At 45.4% G+C, this 27,948-nt stretch overlaps 2 protein-coding genes and 1 long non-coding RNA gene across 11 annotated transcripts; 1 reads left to right on the forward strand and 2 right to left on the reverse strand.

Annotated features, from left to right (window-relative positions):
- Positions 1–808: 808 nt before the first annotated feature.
- On the forward strand, positions 809–26,955 carry LOC126608855 (uncharacterized). 9 transcript variants are annotated; one of them, XR_007617997.1, is made up of 20 exons: positions 809–1,327; positions 16,640–16,882; positions 21,701–21,764; positions 21,847–21,976; positions 22,060–22,204; positions 22,328–22,576; positions 22,665–22,749; positions 23,342–23,444; positions 23,658–23,783; positions 23,860–23,973; positions 24,211–24,329; positions 24,464–24,551; positions 24,634–24,726; positions 24,849–24,938; positions 25,055–25,174; positions 25,279–25,370; positions 25,653–25,710; positions 26,078–26,196; positions 26,466–26,529; positions 26,602–26,955. XR_007617997.1 is itself a non-coding variant. In XM_050276868.1 (19 exons), the coding sequence occupies exons 1-18, from the start codon at positions 1,123–1,125 to the stop codon at positions 26,156–26,158; spliced, it is 2,205 nt and encodes a 734-aa protein (XP_050132825.1). In that variant the 5' UTR covers positions 809–1,122; the 3' UTR covers positions 26,159–26,196; positions 26,466–26,955. The 9 variants fall into 9 exon arrangements, 5 of the variants coding, with proteins under 5 accessions (XP_050132825.1, XP_050132824.1, XP_050132826.1 ...); XR_007617996.1 differs by having other exon boundaries at positions 26,726–26,955; XM_050276868.1 differs by having other exon boundaries at positions 26,466–26,955.
- LOC126608864 (uncharacterized) lies at positions 18,569–20,243 on the reverse strand. The gene is made up of 3 exons (XR_007618000.1): positions 20,176–20,243; positions 18,925–20,044; positions 18,569–18,706 (listed from the first exon to the last, which is right to left on the reverse strand). It is a non-coding gene; the product is annotated as an uncharacterized LOC126608864 (long non-coding RNA).
- On the reverse strand, positions 26,946–27,940 carry LOC126608862 (early light-induced protein 1, chloroplastic-like). The gene is made up of 2 exons (XM_050276881.1): positions 27,683–27,940; positions 26,946–27,568 (listed from the first exon to the last, which is right to left on the reverse strand). Exons 1-2 carry the CDS (start codon positions 27,818–27,820, stop codon positions 27,125–27,127), a joined length of 582 nt encoding a protein of 193 aa, XP_050132838.1. The 5' UTR covers positions 27,821–27,940; the 3' UTR covers positions 26,946–27,124.
- Between the last annotated feature and the right edge of the window lie 8 nt (positions 27,941–27,948).

Genomic DNA, 27,948 nt, shown 5'->3' on the forward strand with positions numbered 1-27,948 from the left:
AAAGGTAAGATCCCCAACTAAGCTTCAATTGCCATCAAACCCATGGCCTTGGATCTCCCCAAGTCAATGGTGATTGAAAGCGCGCACGTTAAGTTGGTGGCACGTTGCGCACTCCATCAAAGTTTAGGCTTAATCAAAGTGTGGTTAAGAGACTCGCACGCACAAACCATGTAAAACATTGTGCGGCTAAAACGTGTTGTCATCGGTTGGTACTTGATCAATTAATTCAAATAAGAGTACTTTGGGAAGATTTTTAGTGTATCAAAAATACGGTCCGATGCATTAAATTTTATAATATTATATATTTGTATTATAATATTTGTTGTTGGACATATATAAAAGTCTGCTGATCGACAGAGAAAGACTTTAAATTGAAGTAATGGTTTTCAACAAAATATTGCCTAAAACAAAACCTTCGTAAACGTGGTGCTTTGCCGACGGTGCCAATCACGAAACCTGGAACAAGCAATGTTAGTGAAAAAAAAGTGTTTCTTCCAAGCTATATATAGGATGACTAAAATACCATTGCAGTTGACTGCTCGAATTTTATTTCTAACGCCTATTTCAGAAAATTCAAACAAGACAATACTCTCAATAATCAATTTGGACAATACTACATTTTAATGATATTTTTCTTCATTCGTAAGTGAAGAGTTTTGGGTTCGAATATTAAGAATGACGAGTTTGTACAAATATATTCATCATGAACTTTAATTTTAACCGATTACCTTCACGAACTTTAATTTTAATTGACCGCCCTGAACTTCTATATAGCCAATTTAGCCCTTGACGTTATATTTTAAAAACCGATAAATGCCCCCAAAAGTCGTAGACTCGCAGTAGTACCTCTCTGGAAAGTGCCAAAAACACACCTTCCTTTGCAAGCATCCCTTTCTTTCTTCGTCTTCTCCACCGGTGTGACCAAACGCCTCAAATCTCGATTTCAATCTCCGCCGAAGATCCGAACCCCCAAACCCCAAACACTCTCTGTAATTCCATCGCCATTGACGACCTCCGCCAATTGCACCTCCGAGATCTCCTCGCCGGCCCTCTTATCCTAGTCGTCATCAGTTCAATTTCTTCAGTCGGTGCATTCGAAACGACTTTTCTGCATTTGTTGAAATGGGAGCCGTGCCTTCTACGCCGCGCTGGGGCAGCAGAAGCAGCTTCGCCGCGCGCCCACTTGACACGGCGGAGTACCTTATTACTACCTTCATCGGCGACGAGTCGTTTCCGATATCCTCCGATTTCTGGAATAAACTCCTCGAATTCCCTCTCAATCTCCAGTGGCAGCCTGACCGCGTTCATCAAGCTTGCCAGACTCTCGGTTCGTCAATCTCTCTCTCTCTCGCTATAACAAAACGCTCCCTTTATATTACTGCGCACCAAAAATGCAATAAGGGTTCTGTTATCTGCGGCATTGGCATTATTACTGATGAAATCGAACCATGACTGTGTCGGTTTGTAGTTTTGGATTATGAATGTTCTAATAAGGATTAGGATCAACGTAGGTTAACAGATTTTGATTATTAGAGTGTAAACCGTTGTTAGAGACAGTTAATTGTCCCCCAATGGACCCAAAATTACTTAATCCACTGCACAGAGCACAATAATTAATTAAATAACTAAAAAAAAGCAACTATCTTGGGGCAGAAATTAGTGGAGAAAAACTTGTGCCGTGCGGAATTTGGTTTTATTTATTTTTTTTCTTCATACATTGAATACATTCATGTACAAAATACCTTTTGGTTAGAGATTCGGTCTTTAGAGACTTCCTATGCTTACCTAACTGCTTAATTCTGAGCTTGTGCTAAACCAAGGCCATAGGATCTTTCTACAAGAGGCTTTCTGTTGGACTGGTTGTCAGACTGAGAAAAATACTAAACCATCTGTGGGTAACTGAGATCCCCCAATTGATGTAGGGTAGTATAAATAGATAGGAATCTAGAAGAAGATCCGGACTCACTTTGGCCCTTGGCATCACACCAAAGGTGCATTGGAATCACTCCAGTAGAGAAATTAGAAAATTTTTGGCATCACCCTGAAGGTACCTTGGAATCACTGCAAGGTTTCTGTGGCTCACACATAAGAAAGTAGAAAAACTCTAATTTATTGAATGCTCCTTCATCACCAATGCTCTTCGATATTTAGTTGAATACTGTTGTCAAAAGCTATTGTTCGTTTTATTTAAATTTTTTTCTTTCTGGGAGCATTATTTTCAAAGCATTTAAGCTTTCTATCTATTCCACTCTTCCATAGTAGATACAAATAAGGACTATAAAGTTTTGACCAAAGGAATATCTAGCTCCAGTTCAATAGCATTTAGCAATACAACCAATCACTCCTTCTATCAATTAGTACTAAGCAAAGAAGAGAATTGTCCAAATTTCTGCCCGAGTGTATATAGAAATATTTGGGTAGATTAAATCATAGTATTTATTTTAGAGCAGCCATAGTGCTGCTCACTACCTGAATGTTTTTTGGTCAATTCACCTATGCCATCAAATTAGATTCACATCTCTCCTTATGAAAGTTAAATATCTACAATGGAACCTAAAACTGTTATGGGATGAACTCCTAGAAATATTAGATGTTGGTTAATAAGTTGAGCAGTGACTTAAAACACTTTTTCAGATGACTTTCTAAATAACTGTTTAGGCCCAAAATAGCAGTTTGGGCCGAGGGAGGTATTACTTTCGGCCCGGGAAGACTACGGCGAGAAAGTCATGGGGGCTTCAGCTCATGGGCTTCTAGGCCTAGATCGGTTAAATCAGAGTGCAAGTCGAGTCCTAATACAATAGGGACCCTCGACGAGATCAGTAAAACTAGAAGGCGAATCCGGCTCAGTTAAGGACTAGATTCGTAGTCCTAGCAGAGGTAGGACTGATTGAGGTAACGTTAATCCGGAGAAGGAAACCTAGTTCGAATAGGATTAGAACTCGGGCTCGGTGTTCTGCTTCTATAAATACAAGACATTCAGCAATGGAAAAGCCCCACAAAAATCAATACAAAATTGCCCTGCGCAAACTCTCACAACTTGAGATCTTTTTCTTTTCCTTTTTCGCTGACACATCTTCCGTTGGCACCAACAGCACTGTGGAAGCAACCGGTGATATCTTAAGTCGGCATAGATAGCTCTGTCACCGTAGAGTCGGTCGGTCTCGCAGTATCTTCCGTTGGCATCAACAGCACTGCGGCGAGAACGGTCGATTGCCTATCCAAGTCTCGGTCGAGAAGGGTTTTCGAATCCTTGTTGGTCGAGGTCATCTCATTAGCCTTCTCGGCGAGGTGAGGTGTTACAGTTATTACATTCGGCACATTGTAAGCCGAATTCGGTTCGTGAACTTTGTAAGAAATAGCAGCCTTGTCTTCAGGCTCGAGAACCCAAGAGGCCGAGACGCGTTCCTTTCTCGGCCGCAATCGCAAGACGCAGAAGTCAGTAGCGCGACCCAACGCAGCATCATCAAATTTACTCCTCGGCCGAGCCTCGGCCGACGAGTTGGCACGCCCCGCAATCACCGAAGGACGTAGTTAGCTTAGAATATATTCGGCCTGCGCGCCACGTAGGCTTTGTAATTTCTAGGGTCAACATTTTGGCACGCCCAGTGGGACCCAGTGCTAAACTACGAAGTTCATGCCAATTGAAACACGATCGGTAAAAAAAAAAACAGCTATGGGAAAGTCGACAGCCGATTTACCGAGTCAGAGCATAGGACAGAGTGTGCCACAGGCGCAGAATCCCCTTAGCGTTGGTACACCTGAGTCCACGAGCGCGACTCGCCGAGAGAGAGAACTTAATCTCGGCGGTCAACTCCGTGGTTTAGAGATCCCAAACAGAAACACATGCGTTCTCAATGAAGGGATAATAGAGGAATGTGATGAGGATGGTGGTGAAGGAACAGACCCACCAACGAGGTCGTTCCTCCGAAAGCGACTGGACGAGCAGTCTCGGTCAGTCGAGCAGACGTTCAGTCGAGGCATTGACAAGCTGCAGGACGCGATACTCAGTGCCAATGATCGGCAAACCAAACTGCTCGAAATGCTGGTTAGCCAAGTTGGTGGCAGCAGGCCTTTCGATCTTCGCCAAACTTGCTTACCAGAAAACAACCCGGCACCGATTGTACCGGCCGGGCCTATTCTTGCCCCGCTCAAAACAATTAACTTAGAGAAGGGAGGAGGGTCGAACAGTAGGTCAGACGGGACCGACCAAAGGGTCGAAGCAGCATCTGTTGATATGACCGAAGTTCAGCGGATGATCGACTCCGCTATGAAGAAAGGGCCGAAGTTTCCCAAGTTTATTCATCCATACCCAGCTTACGTTGAGACGTTTGGATACCCGAAGGGCTTCAAGATCCCAGATTTTAGTCTTTTTGCTGGTGAATCGTCCCTGTCTTCGTTGGAGCACGTGGCTCGTTTCACCGCGCAATGTGGAGATGTGAATAGTGATTTCCACAAGTTACGGCTGTTCAATTTTTCATTGACCGGCTCGGCATTTGCCTGGTACATCAATCTCCCGCCTAATTCCGTCCAGAACTGGGAGGAGTTGGTCGAGAAGTTCCACGAGCAATTTTATCGGCCGGGGATGGAGATGTCAGTTTCTTCATTAGCACGGATGGCTCAAGCGTCTGATGAGTCACCAATGGATTATCTTACTAGGTTTAAATCGGCTAGGAATTGGTGCCGAGTGCCCTTACCCGAAGTCGAATTTGTCAGACTTGCTTTGAATGGTCTTGACGTCGAATACAAAAAGAAATTCTTGGGGGCAAATTTTCGGGACATGTACGAATTGGCCCAGCATGTCGAGCAGTACGATTATTTGCTCCGCGAGGAAAAGACTTCGAAGACTCCAACTCGGGGAACGATTTACAAGAACCCTACTGTCAATTATGCATCAACCGAGGATGAATGTGTTAGTGTGGATGCGGCTGAGATAGTAATAGATAAACCATACATTTGCAAGGCATTAACTCAGGTTGATTCTAGAGAAGCCAAAAGTCGCTCGGCCACTGAAGGAACATCGAAACCGTCAAAGGTTTATACTTTTGATATTACCAAGGCTGACGCAATTTTTGACCAACTGTTATCAGCAAGAATCATTAAGCTTCGGCCTGGTCATAACATTCCTAAGGCCGAGGAGCTTAAAGGAAAGGTGTATTGCAAATACCACAATTCGAGCAAACACACGACAAACAATTGCGTCGTATTTCGTGATAACGTCCAAAGCTGGATTGATAATGGCAAACTGAAGTTCCCCGAGAAGAGGATGAGTGTTGATACTGATCCGTTCCCCACGGCAACAGTAAATATGGTCGACGCGTACCTACCCAAGGACAAAGGGAAAGGCAAGGCTGAAGTGGTTGAGACACAACGCCCGCGGAATCAGAATGTTCGGCCACGGTTCATGGCCGATTCGCGTTCAAATAAACTATCTGCGGCCTTAACGGGGCCCGCTATTGTCAAATCTTTGACGGAGTATAGCGCCGATGAAGATAGTGGGACAGCGGTTCTGTGCAGGAAATGTAAAGCGAAGGTCGACAGTGAACCAGAAGAGAAACCTTCTTCGCAACCCGTGGCCGTAACTCGGCAAAAGATAGCCAATGAAGACCAACATCATGGGGTTTTTGGGAGGCTCGGTCCTAAAGTACGGATGGAAGAGACACCCCCGGTCAGGCGGCGCCTCGATTTTGATGCTTCATTTTATGACGATGATTACTATAAGCGTAATTCTAGCAGTTCAGGATCATCACGGAGTCAAAAGACCTTCAAGCCTCCTGAGCCTAGAGATCAACGTTGGTATACGTACCATTCTTCGAAGGGCGTCTATACCGCGTTGTCCAAATCTCAGAAACGCCGGCATCAACGGATGGATTGCATGGCTCGCCGACAAGCAGCCCAAGAAACTTCGGCCCCTAAGTGGCGACCGAAGGATACAGTTGCCACTAATGAAAAGCGACCACCTCCACCAATTATGACAGAGTTGGCTCAGGGAAAACGGCTGGTCGGTCAAGACGTCGAGACCATGTTTGAAGAAGCTGATAAGCGGATCAAACTTCTCATTCGACCAGGGGAAATGAAGGCACGTGTTGAACATTTCAGGCAAAAGGCCGAAAGCAAATTATCCCCGATAGCTATACAAGAGCCTTTGGTCAAAATTCGACGGAATTTGCACCCCCCGTTCCTTGGGGAGTCTTTGGAATATATGCGAGAATTTCATAAGGAACATTCGGCCAACGATTTGTATGGTTTGCCGAAGGCATGTCAGGACACCATTGATCTTGTCTTGGCTTGTCCGGATGCTGAGCGGATCATCCAGAAGACCTCAGATCCAGGATTGAAAGCAAGGTTCCAGCACATACGAGAAGCTCGTGTCTTTGGATTTGAAGTTGACCCGTATACCGATATCGATGTCGCTGACCTTCCTTTCTCGCTAGAGGACCTTCAGTATTTACGGTATCACTTTGAAGTATTTTCAGCAGTTTCTCTCTTCGGCCTTACGACCGATGAAATCGCCCGTATTGCCCGTCTTGATGCTTATCTCGACACTAGGGATGCTCGGCTACACTACCAGGAGCAGGTTCAGGACTTGACCCCAAGCTCATTGTCAATCTCGACCTTACCTGAGGCGGTCACGCGGAGCCAACAAGTGGCCGAAGCAGCTCCGCCGGGTGCCATTGTTGAAGGGACGGAAGAATCTCGTTGTCCGACTCTGACGACAACCAAGTCCGTAGTCGCTAACCAACCGAACGAGGAGGGTCTCGACCTGATGGGCCCGTCCGTCCTGGATAATATGGAAATTAGTATGGTTCATGTATTACCTGCCGATTTTCAATCAAGCACGGCTCAACCAAATTTCCTCGATGGAGATGTGGTTGTCGAGGAACCTGGCCATGTTGATTTTATATCGATTGCTGAAGGCGAGTCAACAGCAAGAGATGATAGCCTAAAGGCCGCTTTGGCCGAATTGTTCCCTCGTTTATCATCGGCCAAGCTTCACCATTTAAAGCCATTGTATGTAACGGCACACATCGAGGGATATCCGGTTTCTAAGGTTTTTGTCGATTGTGGAGCTACTGTTAATATCATGCCCCTGAACATCATGAAGGCCTTACGCCGTTCCAATGACGAACTTATTCCGTCAGGGATCACAATGAGCAGTTTTGTCGGCGACAAGTCCCACACCAAAGGTGTGCTTCCGTTAACTGTGAATATTGCCGGTCGCACCCATATGACCGCCTTTTTTGTGGTTGATTCCAAAACCGAGTATAATGCATTGCTCGGCCGAGATTGGATTCATCAAACCAGCTGTATTCCTTCCTCATTGTACCAAGTGCTTGTCTTTTGGGACGGCAAATCGGTCACTGTTCATCCGGCCGATAGCCAGCCCTTCGAAGCCAACATGATTCAAGCACGGTATTATGACGATCACGTCGGCTATATTACGTTGCAAGGCTTCAATGAAGAAGGACGGCCGACTCGGATTTCCGTTCAGAAAGCTATCGAGGTTGGCGCCGAGACTGTCCAGCAGGATTCGGCGAGACTCGGATTAGCTAACTTTCTCCCCGAATCCGATGTTTGACGCCGATCGGGAAGCACGTAGGGCCGCGGTTTCATCTACTATGGAACGACTGCTGGCCCATTGGTATACGATATCCAAACAACCAAATTCGGGTGTCAACCTCGTCGAGTTCCTTGCTGAGGGAGATAATGGGCCTGTATTATCTTTTGATAAAATTCGAGCCGCCCCGGCCAAGCTCGAAGATTATCGGCCCCTTGTCAAGGACCCTTTGGAAGAGATTAATGTTGGGACGGCCGATGACCCACGACTTTTGTTTATTAGTGCGTTACTTCCTCAACAAATGAAGGACGAGTTGCGGGCTTTGCTTACGGAATTCAAAGATTGTTTTGCTTGGAGTTATCATGAAATGCCCGGCTTAGATCGTGCTTTGGTCGAGCATGAATTACGTATTAAGCCCGGATTCAAGCCTTTCCGTCAGCCACCTCGTCGATTCTCGACCGAAGTACAACTCAGTGTTAAGGACGAATTAGTTCGGCTTTTGAAAGCCGGGTTCATTCGGACAGCTCGATATGTCGAATGGTTGGCGAATATTGTTCCTGTATTAAAGAAAAGTGGTGCACTGCGCATCTGTACCGATTTTCGCAATCTGAATCTGGCAACGCCCAAAGATGAGTATACAATGCCGATTTCAGATCTGTTAATCGATGCCGCGGCGAATCATGCGATCTTATCTTTTCTGGATGGACATGCCGGATATAACCAAATATTTATTGCCGAAGCCGATGTGCACAAAACTGCTTTCCGGTGCCCGGGGGCACTCGGCACTTACGAATGGGTTGTCATGCCATTCGGCCTCAAGAATGCCGGCGCCACGTACCAACGGGCGATGAACACCATCTTCCATGATTTAATTGGCACCATCGTCGAAGTTTATATCGACGATGTTGTCGTCAAATCTAAACGCCGACAGACACATCTGGACGATCTCCGACAGGCTTTTCTCCGTATGCGTCAGCACAACCTCAAGATGAATCCTGCCAAGTGTGCCTTCGGTGTATCGGCCGGGAATTTTCTTGGTTTCCTCGTACATCATCGTGGGATTGAAGTCGATGAGAACAAGGCACGCGCAATCATCACCGCCCCACCCCCAACAACGAAGAAACAATTACAGTCCTTACTCGGCCAGATCAATTTTTTACGCCGATTTATTGCTAATTCGGCAGGTAAAATGAAAGCCTTTTCCACACTTTTGAAGCTCAAGGACTCCGATAAGTTCATGTGGAATGAGGAGCACCAGGCGGCGTTCACACAGATCAAGGTTTCCCTTACAAACCCACCTGTCCTGGTCCCTCCTCAGCGCGGTAAGCCTCTCAAGCTGTACATTTCGGCGGCCGCCGAGTCCATCGGTTGCCTCCTCGCGCAAGACAATGATGCCGGCCGGGAGCAGGCTATCTTCTACCTAAGCCGTAATCTGAGTCCTCCGGAGATCAATTATTCCGCCGTTGAGAAGCTCTGTCTCGCCGTGTTCTTCGCTGCATCCAAGCTTAGGCATTACATGCTCCCGTCGGTCACCCAAGTCATTGCCCAGACCGACGTTATCCGGTACATGCTTACCCGGCCAATTGTGAAGGGCCGAATTGGGAAATGGACGATGGCGTTGTCCGAGTTTAGTTTGCAATACGTGCCGCAAAAAGCTGTGAAGGGACAGGCGTTGGCCGATTTCCTTGCCCAGCACCCTTCGCCTTATGATTTCGGGGGTGCTGATGTTGAGATTGGCATGGTGGTGACCCGCGACAACTATTGGACGATGTATTTCGATGGTTCCAGTACTTCGTCCTCGGCCGGTGCAGGCATCGTCATTCAGTCTCCTCACAACGATCGTTGGTATTTTTCGCTCAAATTGGATTTTGACTGTACCAATAATCAGGCCGAGTACGAGGCTCTGGTCATTGGTCTAGGCCTCCTTCTTGACCTACATGCCACTCGTGTCCTCGTCCGCGGGGATTCTGAACTAGTAATTAACCAAATTAATGGGTCTTTTCGCTGCGTGAGTTGTACTCTGGCGCCTTACCACATGATCGCCAGCTATTTGGCCGAGTCCTTTGACGGCATTACATTCGAGCATATTTCTCGGGTTCATAATACCGACGCAGACGAGTTGGCTCAAATCGCCTCCGGTGCACAACTCCTGGGGGGCAAGCTAGGCCGGGAGATACCAATATTACAACAATTATACCCGGCCTTGGTTGATCAGCAAATCCTCCGTCGAGACAATGTGATACGCACCAGGGTCATGTCCTTGCCTTCGTTGTTGGATCGGCAGGACCAGGACTCTATAGAAATTTGCGCGGCTGAGGCAGTACCAGATGATTGGAGAAAGCCCATTATGCAGTATCTGGACAATCCTAACGGAAAACACAGTCGCAGGACACGGGCTCACGCCACGAACTATGTCACGTACCAGAGCGAGTTGTACCGAAAGGGCGAAGATGGTTTGTTATTGCTATGCCTCGGCCCTCAAGAGAGTGCTCGAGCGATCGCAGAGGTTCATGAAGGGGTATGCGGAGCTCACCAGTCTGGACGAAAAATGCGATGGCTACTCCGACGACACGGTTATTTTTGGCCGAGAATACTGAAAGATTGTATCGAGTTTGCACGAGGATGCGTGCAGTGCCAAATCCATGGGCCTATACAAAGGGTCCCGGCCGAATCGCTACATTCGGTCATTAAGCCGTGGCCGTTTAGAGGATGGGCCATGGACGTAATCGGCAAAATCACGCCGACTTCTGGAGCTGCTAAGCATGCATGGATAATGGTCGCAACTGATTACTTTACTAAGTGGGTCGAAGCAAAATCATATGCCGAATTAACGTCTAAAGAAGTTTGCGATTTCGTGGAGGAACACATTGTGACCCGGTTCGGTGTGCCAGAAACGATCATAACCGACAATGGAACAATCTTCACAGCCGAAAGGTTTAAGGAATACACGGCCAATTTGAAAATTCGGCTGGAACAGTCCACACCGTATTATCCACAGGCGAATGGGCAGGCCGAGGCAAGTAATAAAGTGTTGATTGGCATCCTCGAAAAAATAATAAAAGAGAGGCCTGGCATGTGGCATTTGAAGTTGAACGAGGCATTATGGGCATACCGAACGTCGTCCCGATCGGCGACTGCAACAACCCCGTACGCATTGACTTACGGACACGATGCGGTGCTACCAGTCGAGTTGAGCATAAATTCGTTGCGATTAATTGAACAAAGTAGTTTGTTTAGCGCCGAATATAATCAGTCCATGAGACAGGAACTAGAAGATTTGGAAGAAGCGCGACTTGACGCTTATAACTTACTGGTGGCACAGAAACAGATTGCCGAGCGAGCCTATAACCAAAAGGTACGACAGAAAACGTTCGGCGAGGGTGAATTGGTGTGGCAAACGGTGTTGCCCGTAGGAATAAAAGATCCTAGGTTCGGCAAGTGGTCGCCGAATTGGGAAGGGCCGTTCATTGTGCATAAGGTATACGGTAAAGGGGCGTATCATCTCAAAGACCGGACTGGAGTAGTTCACAAATTACCAATTAATGGGAAGTTCTTGAAGAAATACTATCCGGTCACATGGGAAATGCGTGAATAAAAAGTTTGTTGTAGGAAAAGTCATTCCATTAAAATTGACAGGTATTACAAAAATGAGTAGGTCTAATACATTCAAGGAGACGAGGGAAGAAGAGTGCTGAGCAGAGCTTTCAATTCCAACCACCGCACGTCGGCCATGATGACTTCGGCTTGCCGATTCTTTTTGTCTAGCCTCAGGCGCTCGACCCGCTTTTTGGCCGCCGCATACTCAGTTAGGCGATCCTTCCCGCCTGACTCGAAGTCCCTCGCAAGTTCAGAAGCAATGACCGACCGGCGTTTTGTTAGTTCGGCCATCTGACGGTCGAGCTCGGCTAACGCTTCTCCTTTTGCCCGTAGATCGTCAATCTTCGGACGGAGGGTGTCTTGAACGGCCGTGGCGGCTTGCAGGTCCTGTTCGGCCTTCAGAGCAGTCTGGAAGATGCCAAATGTCTCCCGAACGCGCTCCAAAGCAGACGATGCCCGAACAATGGCATCTCCGCTTAGGCGACCGTCGGCCCCAAGGTCGTTCAGACACACGCCGAGCAGATCAAGACCGTTGCGCTCAAGTACTTGCGATGAAGAGAGCGACAGGACTTCTCGCAACTGGGTTAGGGCGCTTGGATCGGCAGCCTCAGTTGGAGCGGCCGAAGGGCCGGACTCTGCAGTCGTACTGGAGAGGAGAGCTTTGAATTCAACCTCCCATGAAGCCTGCACGAATAAACAAGGTTAAGCTTAAAGGAAGTCATGACAAGAATAGCAAGAAGGTGTCGTTTTTTAACCTGCTGAGAGGAGACCTCGGCCATGTCCCCAGGGTCGTTGCTCGAACCTAAAGAACTCAATGGCCGAGCCCAGTGTCTCAGATTGCTTCTCACTTCACGAGGCCGATGGAAGTTATCTACGTTTGATGGCCACTGAGGCGGCCAGGAAATATAGATAACGCCCTTTGGCGCATAGAATTGACGGTGAAAAGAATGTACAGGCACCTGACATTTAGTTTTTCCTTGTTTAGAATTCTAAAGCAGAAAAGCAATCAGGAGGAAAATTGAAGGTACTTACAAAAGCCGAGGTAACCTCTTGTGGAGGGATGTGGAAGCCTTGGTCTTGAGGATGGATCGGCGATTCCGCCGTGGCCTCGGGTTCCTCGAGCAGGCGTTTGCCACGGTCGGCTGCCGATGGGCCGATTGGCGCAGCTGCTTCAGTGGAGGCAGGGACGTCCTGGTCTTGGGAAGGAACGAGAGGTTCGGCCGCCGGGGTCGGTTCCTCGACCGTGTGCTTGCCACGATTAGCCGAGGAGGGGCCGGGTTGAACCGCCATCTCGGATACTGGAGGAGTTCGTTGACGAGTAGGAGGACGACGCGCCAGCGGGACCTCGTCGCTCCCCTCACTCTCTTCCAGCACGAAGACCGTGGGCTTTGGATTCTTGGGAGAGGTTTCCTCGGTCGTAGGAACCGCCTGGTGTGAGACAGGTGCCTTCTCGACGGAGGGAGGTACGACTGATTCGCCGGCCACAGAAGCAGGCCGCGCTGGGATCGTCTCTATGGCCGAAGCCGGCTGTTTCTTGACACCAGAATGGCCGGCGGCGGGAGAAGGGGAAGCACTGGGAGTCGTCGTGTGGCTGGAAATAACGTGGATCTCCCGTGCACCTTTCTTCGCCAGTTGCTTGACCCGCTTGGCAGGCGGGGAAGGCTTGATAGCCGGCCCGGCCTCTTGGCGAGGCCGTTTGGTCAGCCCGGCCCTACCAGCAGGTTTGTCCTTTTTGGCCACGACCGATTTTTTCCCGGCCATAGCAGCGGCGACTACCTCTGTCTTTCTCAAAGGCCGACTACCTAAAAGGATAAAGACAATTCAGTAAGGCGTACAACAGGCAAGGTTGAAGAAAAAGGGGGAATTGAACAACTACCTTGAGAATGGGGGGCCGGGGCTTTCTTAGGTCGGTTACCGAAGAGCCTGTTTAGTACATCCTCGACCGGCGCACCGAAGAACTCTTGAGTGTAATTTTCCCACCACTCACCGAAGGTGTCAGTGCAATGGGTTTCTGGGGTGGCCGGTCGTAGGCGAAATCTTTGGCAGTACTCTTGAAACTCCTTCGCGGCAGTCCTGCACTCGTTCTCTGAAGAGCGAGGCTCGCGTCCGCGGCTCAATACTGTGCGGGAAGAGAGAAGGGGGACGGGACAGCCCTGAAGATAGCCGAGCTGACGGGCAAGGAAGTTCGGATGGTACACTTCCCACCCCGACCGTTTCCCGTCGCAGCCGAGAGGAAGGTCGCGAGCAAGCACGAACGACCCCCAGGTTCGGCGAAGAGCGGCGTCCTCCTCTGCCGCCCACGTAGAGGTAGGCAGTTTGATGGAGGGGGGGTAATCACGACGACGACAAATCAGGAATTCGTCGCTTGTGAGATCGTCAAGGGCAAAGAGGTACCTAAACACCTCTTCGGCCTGATGAGGAGGCGTTGGTCGGGAGGCTAGCTGAGGACCAAGAGCTTCTGTTGCTGAGAAATCAGCTATAGCCGGCCGAAGGGAGGCGAAGTACACCTGCAACCAGAGCTGGAAGACCCAGAGAGGGCCATTCTGGTGGGGGTCCACCGTGTGGAGAGTCGCCTCGGCCAGGCAACGGAAGAGGTGGGCAAGAATATTAGAACTCAGCGCCAGGACGCGACCACTGGCCAGGGCTTCGGCCACTGGCATATTCTCGACCAAACATTTGTTTGATTTGGTACAACAAATGTATTTATTGTACCAGTAGAAGAGGAAGGCTTCATGCTCTCCTTCTCGCAGGTCCTCTTCCCCTCGACCGGCGAAGTGAAGGTAGAGGGTGTTGTAGTTGAGAAAGTTCTTGTGGAGCTTCTGTATTTCATCCCTCGACGGGATGTGACCGTCACTATTCAGGGTCTCGAAGGCTCGACGGTCGAAGAGCGTCTTCAGATCGATATTCGACGGGTGCCCGGAGAGGGTCGCGTCGATAGGGATCCCGGTGGCCGAGGTCCCCAAAATGGCGGTGATGTCCAGGATGGTGGGACCAATGGGACCAAGGGGAAGGACCATTGTGTTGGTGGCTGAGCACCAGAAGCATAGAGCGGCTAGGAGCAGCTCCTTGTCAGGGACAATGTCCATCGACGAAAGGAGGATGGCGTCGTAGATGCCCAGGATTTTCCATTTTTCGCCGAAGAGCCGTTCCATTCGGACAACCCAGGTCGCCCAGGTGGTGGTCGTCGAGGGCCAGGAGCCTTGGGGCTTTGCCGCCTCCCATCTCGACCATTCAAACCCTTGGAGCAAGGGTGTAAGGCAGTGTTCCTGGAGAAGACCAGTGATGGTCGGCGGGATTGTTGCCTTGAAGAGAGGACCCAGGATTTGGTGGACGGTGCTCATGTCGTTCTCGAACCGTATATTCTTGATCGAGCTCCGATCAAGGATCTTCTGATGCTGGTCGCATTCCCGGGAAAGCTTGGAGATGAAGGAGGCCATTGTAAAAGCACAGCGTAAGGAGGTTTTTTGGGTTGGGGATTTGAGGACGAAAGCTTGGAATGGAGGAATGCACTTGAGAGCAAGAGTAGGGGATTTCAGGAAGTTTGAGAATGTAAAGTACAAATGAGGAAATTTCGGTATTTATAGAGTAATGGGAGGAAGAGCAATCGTTCGAAATTCAAAACAAAGGGCAAAATCGACCGGAGGAATCGTTGATCATGATGAGCATTTGGGGAATGCGGTTGAGAAGACCGACGGTTTTAGGTTTTGGGGGCGCACGATCGCGTGTGACGGCGAAGTTAATGACGAAAGACGGTTCGACGCCTGCACGATGACAGGAGGGCTCACGGACTGATGAAATGGCTCGCGGATTGAGATAGTGGTCATAATGACGAGACGGTTCGGGCAGGCGCACGCTTCAGACGTCATCATCGGGGATTGGCCATGTTAGGGGATGCCACGTGGCGAGTGGTTTAGCAGGATCAAGATCGTGCGATCATGTTCAATAAATACGCCTTGGAACTCGGGTATTGGGATCCTGAGTGGTAGATTCGCTTCTTCAAGGCCGAAACTCGGCCGAAGGTTTCAGGCCGAGGACCTCAAAAGCGAGGGGGCAATGTTTAGGCCCAAAATAGCAGTTTGGGCCGAGGGAGGTATTACTTTCGGCCCGGGAAGACTACGGCGAGAAAGTCATGGGGGCTTCAGCTCATGGGCTTCTAGGCCTAGATCGGTTAAATCAGAGTGCAAGTCGAGTCCTAATACAATAGGGACCCTCGACGAGATCAGTAAAACTAGAAGGCGAATCCGGCTCAGTTAAGGACTAGATTCGTAGTCCTAGCAGAGGTAGGACTGATTGAGGTAACGTTAATCCGGAGAAGGAAACCTAGTTCGAATAGGATTAGAACTCGGGCTCGGTGTTCTGCTTCTATAAATACAAGACATTCAGCAATGGAAAAGCCCCACAAAAATCAATACAAAATTGCCCTGCGCAAACTCTCACAACTTGAGATCTTTTTCTTTTCCTTTTTCGCTGACACATCTTCCGTTGGCACCAACAGCACTGTGGAAGCAACCGGTGATATCTTAAGTCGGCATAGATAGCTCTGTCACCGTAGAGTCGGTCGGTCTCGCAGTATCTTCCGTTGGCATCAACAGCACTGCGGCGAGAACGGTCGATTGCCTATCCAAGTCTCGGTCGAGAAGGGTTTTCGAATCCTTGTTGGTCGAGGTCATCTCATTAGCCTTCTCGGCGAGGTGAGGTGTTACAGTTATTACATTCGGCACATTGTAAGCCGAATTCGGTTCGTGAACTTTGTAAGAAATAGCAGCCTTGTCTTCAGGCTCGAGAACCCAAGAGGCCGAGACGCGTTCCTTTCTCGGCCGCAATCGCAAGACGCAGAAGTCAGTAGCGCGACCCAACGCAGCATCATCAAATTTACTCCTCGGCCGAGCCTCGGCCGACGAGTTGGCACGCCCCGCAATCACCGAAGGACGTAGTTAGCTTAGAATATATTCGGCCTGCGCGCCACGTAGGCTTTGTAATTTCTAGGGTCAACAATAACCCAGCCAAAAGAATGAACTCTGGTGAATACAAACACATAATCCATTTGTGGGAACACAATATTTTTCAGAATTCAAATCCTGTAAGTATTTGCAAACTGGCAAATATATCACAAACTCAGCCATGACTGTTTAAGGCTACCGCAAAATATGAAATTTTTTTATTTGCTTCTGGGTATTGAATGATTTGTTTGCTGAGCTTCCCCTTTTTCCAAAAGGGTTATGTAAAGTTTTGATGATATTATTTGGTCATGCTTCTTGAATCTTGAGATTGGTAACTCTGTTCGTACCAAACATGCACCCATAATTCTTGTAAGTTCTAGAAATGTGCATGAGAATCCATTTTAAACACATTTCCAGTTGACCATCTGTTAGCTTATATGCATGTGCTTATCTGGCTCTGGCTCTGGCTCTTTGTTATATATATATATATATTTATTTATTTATTTATGTTTCTATGTTTCTATATCTCATTTTCCCTCATTTGCAGCACAAAACAACCATCATACCAGGCATCTTGCAAAGATTTTGATCCACATGGCATGGTGTTTGCAAGAATCGATTTCAACTTCTTCTAGTGCACCTTGTCTTGTTTATATGAAGGCTGTAAATGCAATGTACATCTCATCCATCTTTCTAAAGTACTTCATTGAAAATGCAAAGGATGAGAAGATTGAAGAGTTGCATTTATCCCTTGATGAAAGTGAGCCAATGCCAACAGATATTTCAGAAGGTACTTCACTTGTATTCTGTTGACTATAATTAATATCAATCCAAGAATGAGTTTCTGTCAAAGCCCGTTTATGATTTTCTTATGAAATCTTCACGAAATCTGAATGTTCAACTTAAATTCCGTCATAAATTTTTTTATTCAAAATGTCCTGAGACTTGGTAGGTGAAATGGTTGTTTACTCTCCTTCCTAGTCTGATGATAACTGTGGTCTTGTGAATCAAATAGAACCTACTTCTATGCAGATTGGTTAATAGTTGTTAGTATTTTAGACATTTTATGTTGGAAAGTAGAAAAGGGAATAGGTTTACTTGTTCAATTTGGTTTGTATTTTGTATTCTATAAATACCTCCATATGGAGAAGATTTTTGAGGTGTGTGGAATTCTAAAATACTATGTTTAACTTGGCATCAGAGCCGAATTCGGTCCTTGATTGAACCCTATCGTGCTTGCTTCGCTGTGGGTGTGCGAAGCTAAATATCTTCGTGTACCCACAGGCCATACACCTGTAGAAACTTGGATCTAACGGAGGACATGACACAGGACAGAACACAATGGCGTTCTAAGATTCATATAGCCGATCTCACTCAGTGACTTGGATTTTCCAAGTCTCCAACCGAGAAGTTTTCCTCACTCGGGAAATTAAGGGAACACTACCTCAACCTACATGCTCCACTCACAAAGCTTCAACATACAAGCTTCAACAAAAGAAAATTCAAAGATTTTAGCGAAGAAGGCTTTGGTGTATTTAACACAATACGTTGAAATAAAGGAAAGCTTATTTATTGATATCCCCGATAAGTTACAAATATGTACATATACTTGAGTCAAAATAAACAAACAAGAGGGAGCCTTCACAAAGGTTGCTTAGGAGAAGTCTCAGCAGTCGGTAGAGCCCCAGAAAGAGAAGGCACCGGAGGGGGATCATTCGGAGCCTCAGTACGGGACAAAACCCTAGAAGGAGGAGGCATCAGAGGTTGATCATTTGGAGCTTCATTACGCGGTACAGCCCCAGAAGACGAAGGCAATAAATGTCTTTGGAACAAACCCACAAATCTCTGATGATCAAGTAAAACCTGACCATCAGATTCCTTCATCTGGTCAAGCTTCCTCTTCATGTTTGTAGCATAGTCATGTGCGAGCCGGTGCAACTGTTTATTCTCATGCTTGAGCCCTCTAATCTCCTGTTTGAGACTCATCACTTCAGCCGCCAATGATTCAACTTGGCGGGTTCGAGCAAATAGGCGTTGGGCCATATTAGACACAGAACCTGCACACTGAACACTGAGAGCCAGAGAATCCTTAACAGCCAACTCATCAGACCGTTTGGAAAGTAGTCTGTTATCTTTGGGAGTGAGAAGGTTCCTGGCCACTACCGCAGCGGTCATATCATTCTTCATCACGGAATCCCCAACGGTAAGAGGACCAGTAGGGGAGACGAAGGATGGGCGCCATATGTTGTCTGGAGAAGGCGGGGCTGCCTCTTCAACAAGGTTCAAGTCAAAACGACGGTCGAAGGGGCCAGACATTTTCAAAGGTGTTGAAGAGAGAAGAGGTCGGACAAATCAAGATCTTAGAAGTGCAAGAATGGAGCTTCTACTGGGTACCACAGATAACTTTGCCAAAGTTCTCTGACAAAGTTGAGACACGTGAAGCTTGCAGCTCCCGCTACATCGCTCTGACCAAGAAGGGTAAAAGAATTGCAAAGAAACAACACTAACAAAGTTTAGACACATAAATTTTGAAGGTCTAGCTACCATATTATTACCCACAAGGGTAAAGGAACAGTACCACTGCTGGATAATTGGAAAGTCCCGGTGTGTCAACCTCTGTGCTTCGTGGCAAGGTAGACTAGCAAACATGCCCAACCTTTACTCACATTCGAGAAAACACTCCCAATAGGATTGCTTGCTCCGAAATCGAAGAGGCACCGCCCTCCGAATCTCGAGAGCTAGACTCCCAACATGATTACTTTCTCAAAAATCGAAGAGAGGGTAAAGGAACAGTACCACTGCTGGATAATTGGAAAGACCCTGTGTGTCAACCTTTGTGCTTCGTGGCAAGGTAGACTAGCAAACATGCCCAACCTTTACTCACATTCGAGAAAACACTCCCAACAAGATTGCTTGCTCCAAAATCGAAGAGGCACCGCCCTCCGAATCTCGAGAGCCAGACTCCCAACATGATTACTTTCTCAAAAATCGAAGAGAGGGTAAAGGAACAGTACCACTGCTGGATAATTGGAAAGTCCCTGTGTGTCAACCTCTGTGCTTCGTGGCAAGGTAGACTAGCAAACATGCCCAACCTTTACTCACATTCGAGAAAACACTCCCAACAAGATTGCTTGCTCCAAAATCGAAGAGGCACCGCCCTCCGAATCTCGAGAGCCAGACTCCCAACATGATTACTTTCTAAAAAATCGAAGAGACACCGCTCTCCGAATCTCGAGAGCCAGACCCCCAGCAAGATTGCTTTCTCAAAAATCGAAGAGGCATCATTCTCCGAATCTCGAGAGCCAGATCCCCGACAGGATTGCTTGTTCGAAAACCGAAGAGGCACCACTTTCCCAACTTCAAGAGCTGGATCTCCTTGGATAAAGCTTGTCTGTAATCTTCACACGCAACATCAGCTTTCCAGATACCACATACCACTTTTTCAAAGTGCTCTGACAGAGTTAAAACATGTGAAGCTGGCAGCTCCCACTACCGTGCTATGACCAAGCAGGGTAAAGGAATAGCATTATTACTTGATGTTAGGGAGACTCCTATATATGTCGACCTCCATCCCTAACGGACAGGCAGACCTGCAAAAATGCTCAACCCTTTCTCTTATCTGAGAGGGCACTCCCAACGAAGCCTTTCGAAATATTCAGCTTTCTTTCCCCCCGATAATACCTCTGTAAACAAGCTATACTAGAGCAAGAATATCTCATATCATCAGGGTTAAAAGCAAGAGTATCCCATATCATGCTTTTTCCCTGTCTTTTCCTTTGGCCTTGTTCTTACCTGCAAGACAAGGAGAAAGAGAGCAATCAGTCAGCACTTGGAATCAAGCTTCCAGCCAGGAACTGACTGCCTGGAACCCCTTACCTGATTACTTACCTGGCATTGCTCTCGAGTACTCATCTTCAACATCTTATGCTTCCAGGGAAGATACCGCATCTGCCTGAGGAACCGATAGGGCAAGTGAGAAGGATACAAGGAAGCATGTGGAGACAAGCGTAACAGCACACGTGCCGATACATCCACTACTCTGTCAAAAGCAAAAGTATCCCATATCAGCAGGGTCGAACGTACTCTAGATTTGATGGACTTGTTTTGACCTTCAAATTCTTCAGTCGGCCTTATACTCTGGAGGAAACCAGAAAACCCTCCAGCCCGGTTCAAGAATAAGCCTGTGGAAAGTTACTTCTTCAAAAGCAAAAGTATCCCATATCATCTCTTCTCATTTTTCTTCTCTTTATCCTTCATGCTGCCTGCAAGATAGGGAGAATGTGAACAATCAGCCGGAGCTCTGATTGCTTACCTTGTCTGTCACCTTTTTCAGCAGATCCCCTAGCCCGGCGACTCGGGGGACTTCTACTACATGGTTTGTATCGCGCTTGACCAAGCCTGAAACTACAAGTAAGCTTCAAGTGAAATTGATACATTACCTTGTGCATCTCCACCAGTTACAGATACTACCCCTGGATGGAGGAAGAGTACTTCCAGAGAAGATGCCACATCTACCTATGAGACAGGTAAGGCAAGTCAAGACGATACCACACTCCGGTACTTAGAAGTTTCGTGGTTACGAGATCATTCTCCCACAATATTTCCTAATGTCATTTGTACTAAATCATTCACTTGTACTCACTAAAGGAGAGCTTGAACCTATGTACTTGTGTAAACCCTTCACAATTAATGAGAACTCCTCTATTCCGTGGACGTAGCCAATCTGGGTGAACCACGTACATCTTGTGTTTGCTTTCCTATCTCTATCCATTTATATACTTATCCACACTAATGACCGGAGCAATCTAGCGAAGATCACAAAAAGTGACCGTTTTCGCTACCTAGGATCTATCTTGCAAGAGAACGGAGAATTAGATGGAGATCTCAACCATAGAATACAAGCTGGATGGATGAAGTGTAAGAGTGCATCCGGCGTGTTGTGTGACCGTCGTAGGCCACCGAAGCTCAAGGGAAAATTTTATAGGACGGCAATAAGGCCAGCGATGTTGTATGGCACGGAATGTTGGGCGGTGAAGCATCAACACGTACACAAAATGGGTGCAGCGGAGATGAGGATGCTTCGTGGAATGTATGGGCACACGATAAAGGATAAGATTGGGAATGAGGATATCCGAGGTAAAGTAGGAGTAGCCAAAATTGAAGAAAATATGAGAGAAAATCGGTTCCGGTGGTTTGGACATGTGCAAAGAAGGCCTACTGACGCTCCGGTTCGAAAATGTGACTACGGGACAGAGGTTCAGGGCCGAAGGGGTAGAGGAAGACCTAGGAAAACTTTGGAAGAGACCCTAAGAAAAGACTTGAGTACTTGGATCTAACGGAGGACATGACACAAAACCGAGCGCAATGGCGTTCTAGGATTCATATAGCCGACCCCACTTAGTGGGAAAAGGCTTTGTTGTTGTTGTTGTTGTTGGTTATCTTTATTACCTGGGTACTCCACCATCTTTCTGAGTTCAATTATGTTTATGTTCCTTTTTTGTTGGTTTATTTATCTTTATTACCTGGGTTAGGCTTCATTTGATCTTAAAATATGATATACATGACCACAACATAAATCTATAGTTATTTTTGTTTATCAATTTTGCAGATTTAAACATTCAGGAATTTGTTATGCATAGTGTGCTTAGCTTTATTGGGTCAATAGATGTAAGGTACATCCTCAAGCACCCACTTGTTCCTTATCACTGAGATTATGTTGTGTTTTTTCTAATTATGTATCATCTTTGTCACAAGTCCTGATACGTACCTCCTTCATTTGGAGCTGCTTAACTTCATGCTAGTTGCGATGTCAACCCAGCTTCTTTCTGGGCCGTCTCCAGGACCGGAAGATGTGAACCCATTTATTGATGCAGCAATGTCTCAGGTTACTTGATGAAACTCTTGGGTTGTGTTTCATCCAAATATTCCGTTGTTTCAATTATCTTACACCACTTCTGCAATGCTCAGGAAAGTTCTTTGGTTCTCTTGGTTGTCCGTAGACTGCTCCTCAGTTACATTACGGGACCTTCCATATCCCTAAATACTTCATCTTATTCTGTATATTCTGAAGGAAGTCAGCCTGGTGTTTTACAAAGAGTTGGTTCTGCAGCTGGTATGGCAGTATCCTTGATGCATTATTAAAACTTATTGTTTGCTTATAGAAAGATTGTTTACCTGGGCAGTATTGAAGCTTCAATTTCTCTGGGAGTTGTTGACATAAATTTTTGATGTGCAGCAAATTTCATGTTATTGCCATTCAAAATTCTTGTCAGTTCAAGTGGTGAAGGCTCAAGAAGTCTGTTGGCAGACAGCAGTCTCCACGTGCTACTTATTCTCATTCATTATCGTAAATGTGTTGTGGGCAATGAACCAATTACAGATAAAAGTAATGATACAACTGCTTCAGACTCCCTTTTGAAAGGGAGTACACATTTTTCTGACAACCCTTACTGCAAGGTGTTGGAACATGCAACAGATGTTGAATGTGAGATATTTTTTTGTCTGTCTCTTTACGTAATCTTATTTCGAAGGTATATTCACATAACTTGAGTAGATGTGTTCCTTGCTTGCAGTTGATCGAGCAGATACTGAGGGTAATGCACATATTGGTCCAGTTTTGAGGTTACCTTTTGCCTCTCTGTTTGATGCTTTTGGGATGTGAGTGGCTCTCTTTCCTTTTTATTCTTTTATTTTTAGATTAGATTTACTATTTATCAAGTATAGGCTAACTCTTTGTCTGCATGTAGACAATAAGATTGTTGACACCAAATTAGGGTTTAATAAGATCTTAGTGGTGTCGGAGAGGAAAAATGTTTTGTTAGACCATCTCCAAAGGAGATGTCAAAAATGCCACGTAGACATATAACGGTGACTCGTACCATTTACTCCAACCGAGGTAAAATGAATATTGTTTTGTAATTTGGTGTTCATGTGCTTAGCTCTTTTATCGTTTTCTTTTGGTTGCACATAACTTTTATGTCTTTGATTCCTACATAATCGGTGAATTACCTATTTATCAATAGGTTGTTGCCTAGATTCAAATGCCTTTGTGGTTTCATCTTGATTTACATGGGTACAATATGTTATCCTTGTTCAACCTCCAAGTTGCAATTCAAGAGCAAAAATAGAAATCTCTAATTCGTAATTCAAACAGATATAATCTCTGTTCCTTATTTCAACCTTGCTCCAAGTTTGTTTCCCGTTTTTGTTTTTTGAGTATCACCAAAGAGTTTTGTTGTGTTTTCTGCAGGTACTTGGCTGATGAGGCTGCTGCTCTTTTACTTTACTCTTTGTTGCAAGGGAATGCCGCCTTTCTGGAGTATGTCTTGGTGCGGACTGATTTAGATACACTGGTATGGAACAGAGCTTATCCTGTCATGAAAAAATGTTAATAAGATGCATATTGTATTTCTGCCTTATTATGTGCTCGAGTGTTAGTCTTTGGATGTATTTCATAGGTAGTGATATACCAATTTTGTGTTTCATGTTATTTTGGACTAGTCATTTCTGTTTGCTTCTACATTGATATGAAAACTTGATGCTAATATGTTTTATGAAATAAACAGTTGATGCCTATTCTGGAAGCTTTATACAATGCTCCAAAGAGTACACCTAATCAAATTTACATGTTGCTGATTATTCTTCTCATACTTAGTCAGGATTCTTCTTTTAATGCCAGCATTCACAAATTGGTAAGGATCGCCTGTGGTAGCCAGCACAAATTTTTTATACGTAATGCTCCTATTAATGTATTTATCATGTCAACAGATTGTTCCTAGTGTGCCATGGTATAAAGAACGTCTCCTCCATCAGACATCTCTTGGTTCCTTAATGGTCATTACTCTGATACGGACAGTGCAGTATAACCTATCTAAGTTGCGGGTATCCATCTTTTCATTTTCAATCCGAACTTTCATTAATTTTTTTGCGAGTGTTACTGTCAGATTGCTTATATGACTTGATATTTATGTCAATTGGATGTAAAACCTTGAGATTAAGCTTTTAAATACTTTAACAAAGTCATGACAATAGTTTTTGGGTGGTATGTTCATGTGCAGCATTTCTTTGAAGATTTGCAACTTACCTAATTATCATGTCTGGTTTGTTAAATTGTTATAGGATGTTTATCTCCATACAACTTGTCTGGCAACTTTGGTGAACATGGCACCTCACGTCCACCGTTTGAGTGCATATGCATCCCAGAGATTGGTCAGCCTTTTTGATATGCTCTCTCGAAAGTATGCCCTTTTATGTCTATGGTGTTTTCCATGAGCTTTATATTTTAGTTTACAATGTTATTCTTTCATACACTTCTGGCATGAGTTTTTGGTAACATATTTAAAAATATTTCTCTGTGTAACATTTGATTTAGGTATAACAAATTAGCAGAAATGCGAGATAAGCAGATGCGATTAGCCAAAGGCAACCCATTTGAAGGAAATGGTCTTGCAGATGATACAGTAATGACAGCATTCCTTAACTTATCATTGTCACCCTTTCACATTCTTTTGTTGACTCAGCTAGAATTTTTTCCAATTGCAGTCAACGGAGATGCATATATATACCGACTTCTTGAGACTAGTCCTTGAAATATTAAATGCAATTTTGACTTATGCCCTGCCACGAAATCCTGAGGTACTATCATGTACACTAGCAGGGGTCTGTGTGTGTAGTGTTATATTGTTCACACAATTATTAATGCTGTCACATTGTAAAGTTTTATGTTTTCCGTATACCTCACTGTATGCAATGGACAGGTTGTATATGCAATAATGCACAGGCAGGAGGTTTTTCAGCCTTTCAGGAATCATCCACGCTTCAGCGAGCTGCTTGAAAACATCTACACTGTATGTTACAGAACTTGTAGCATATCCTGTTTTTATATAAATGGGCAAGTTTCGGCGAATACTTGGACCATTTTTTCTTAATGTATTTGAATTGTATTGTTTGTTTGGCTTTGTAGGTATTAGATTTTTTCAATAGTCGCATGGATGCCCAGAGAACGGATGGTGAATGGTCAGTAGAGAAAGTACTCCAAGTCATAATAATGAATTGCAGATCATGGCGGGGTGAAGGGATGAAGGTAAAAAAAGAAAAGAAATGAAAAAAATGAATTTTCATTTGGCCTGAGAGCGCAGTTGCTACCTGGAGATTGTTTATAATGTCATGAAAATCTTGTTTTCTCAGATGTTTACTCAGTTGCGGTTCACATATGAACAAGAGAGTCATCCAGAGGAGTTCTTTATTCCGTACCTGTGGCAGCTAGTTCTATCCCGATGGTAAACTGTCTTCTCTCCTTATAGAGGGGAAAAAAAATTTAAAAAGCAACAATGTGCTCATTTTCCCCGCTTCTGTCCTTATTTGAAATAGGTTATATATTAGTCAATTTTGCACAGTGCAGAACTTCCCGTGTTAATATCGAACATGTTGGATGTTCATCGATTCAATTATGAATCTTATTATCCATTTTGCATCCCTTGCTGGTTGAGTGCAGTTGCGATTAGGTGCTATCTTTGGGTCATCTTTATAACTGACATCTGTTTTCTTTCATGTGTTTTCAGCACACTCGGTTTCAATCCTCGATCCATAAATTTGTTTCCAGTTGATCCTCCTTCCGAAGTATGTACATATCTTCATATGCTGGCAAAGGCATATATGCTTGTACTTTTTATGCATGAAATTTGAATTGCATAGTCCCGTCTTTAAGAGGTCGCACTTGGTGCGATGGCAAGTGCCTTCGCCCATGAGCGGTAGGTCTCGGGTTCGAGACTTGGGAGCAGCCTCTCCATAAATGGGGGTAAGGCTAGCCGACATTCACCTCTCCCAGACCCTGCGTAAAGCGGGAGCCTTGTGCACTGGGTACGACCTTTTTATAGTCCCGTCTTTAGTTGATTTTTTTTTTTTTTTAGTTGATTTAGTCTCTTAATATTCTCTCCGTCAGCATGTTTGATTATTGTTCTAGTAACAATTATTTGGTGTTGTGCAGAAACAGAGTGATTATGAACTGGAGTCCAACGATCACGTAAATGGGGAGTCGACCAAGCAAGCAGTCTTTCTTGATCCGTAAATGCAACACTTAAAGATGCCGCAAGACGAGACATTGAGGTTTGTCAGTGGATGTGTAAATACGTGAATAGTAGCAAAGTTGTATTCTTGTCATTCTTTTCTGTTTATATGTTTGCAACGCTACGCGAGGTCTTTTACGAAAATGTATTCCAAAATCCAAATCTCCATTGTAATGATGGTGAATAAGGAGAAGATGCTCATTTTCCATCTTCCATATCTCCACAATATTTTGTTTCGATAAGTTGTCTCTTTTTGTCATATTTGTACCGAGAACATGTTACCGTTAATCTGACCGTTGCTATTTGCAGTTCAATTATTCTGTCTATATAAAGTTGAGGGCCAATCTGACATGCACTATTTTTCTATCTCATCGTAAGCTTCATACTTGCTACAATTTCATCTCTCAATATTACAATGAGCAAGAGCAGGAGCATGGTTATGCAGATGCTACTAGATGATTCGGACGATCAATGCGATGAACAAATAAATGTGGCAGCGGTTGCTGCAGGGACGGCATTGTTGGTGGCCCATGCTAACAAACGCTTGAAACATGGTGGTTCGGTTGCAGGTGGTGATCGTGTCGGACAAGAAGGGCAAGCCATTTCCGCAATGGCCAAGGATGATCGTAAGAAGCTTCCTTCTGCGTCGGGCAAGTTTGGAGAAATAATTGAGAGAGTAGCACCAACGGCTGCCATTTGGGACAGAAACTATGAATTTGAATCATGCTGTTATTTGTTCTTAGTTTCAATGTTTGTTGTAGTCGTTTAGTTTCAATGAAATGACAATAATTTTCCGGAATTAACGGCCCGTTTAGTATCTTTCTTGGATTCAATTTCTTCGTTTTTAAAAACTAATGAGTACTAGTTACATTCATTGTTTTAAAAACTAGAGATAATTTTCAAATCGAATACCAAACAACTCCTAAGCTTCTTTCCAATTACACTGGAGATACTTTTACAAGACCTAATCAAACAAGAGTCCCTCCCTTCACATACTCAGTGAAGGCCAAAGCAACCAAACCTAACATGGCCAACCTTCCGTTCCAGAGCTCGGCATCTGACGTCATGATCCCATTTGATTTGGACTCCACGCTGACTCCTTTGAAAAGAGGAATCACGGATGCGACTGAGAGCAAAATACTAGTTCCAAGGAACAACGAAACTCCGCCGTCGGAGATCTGAGAAAACACATCCTGGCCCTTGGATAGCTCCACTGCCAAAGCTGAAACAAACCCCACCATTGCAAGTCTGCCGTTGATTCTCTCCGGGGCTGGCCCACTGAATGCAAACACGCTTGAGAACTTAGTGCTGACCTTCTTTGGACGAGGAGGAAAAGGAGTAGGTGTAGGAGGCGGTGGTGGGATTTTGGATGCCTCTGGTATTGTAGAAGAAGGTTGCTCCTCCTGACCATTCTGCAAATGAAAGAAGATTAATCAAATTAATTACATGGTTAACTACGATATTGTTCAATATGATTATCATGTTATTCAAATGACCTAACTAGACATGCAAATACGTAGTATTACCTCGGCCGTGGAGCGGACAACCATGTGGCGGTACTTATTAGCAGGAACATGGTGGCTGACTCTCACCGATCTGCTCTTTCCAGCTCCATAAACTACCGAGCTAGCTAGAAGCGATTGCATGGAAGCTGATGCTGCCATTATAATTTGCAGTATACTGTGAAGCTCTTAAGCACTAATGCAAGCAATTCAGATTCAAGAACGAAACTAGTGCTTTGTTGAAGATGCTTGTTCTTGATCGATGTTATCAAAGTTTGCGAGCCTTGTGT

This window comes from Malus sylvestris, chromosome 16 (genome assembly GCF_916048215.2).
Source record: "Malus sylvestris chromosome 16, drMalSylv7.2, whole genome shotgun sequence".
Lineage (NCBI taxonomy): Eukaryota > Viridiplantae > Streptophyta > Magnoliopsida > Rosales > Rosaceae > Malus > Malus sylvestris.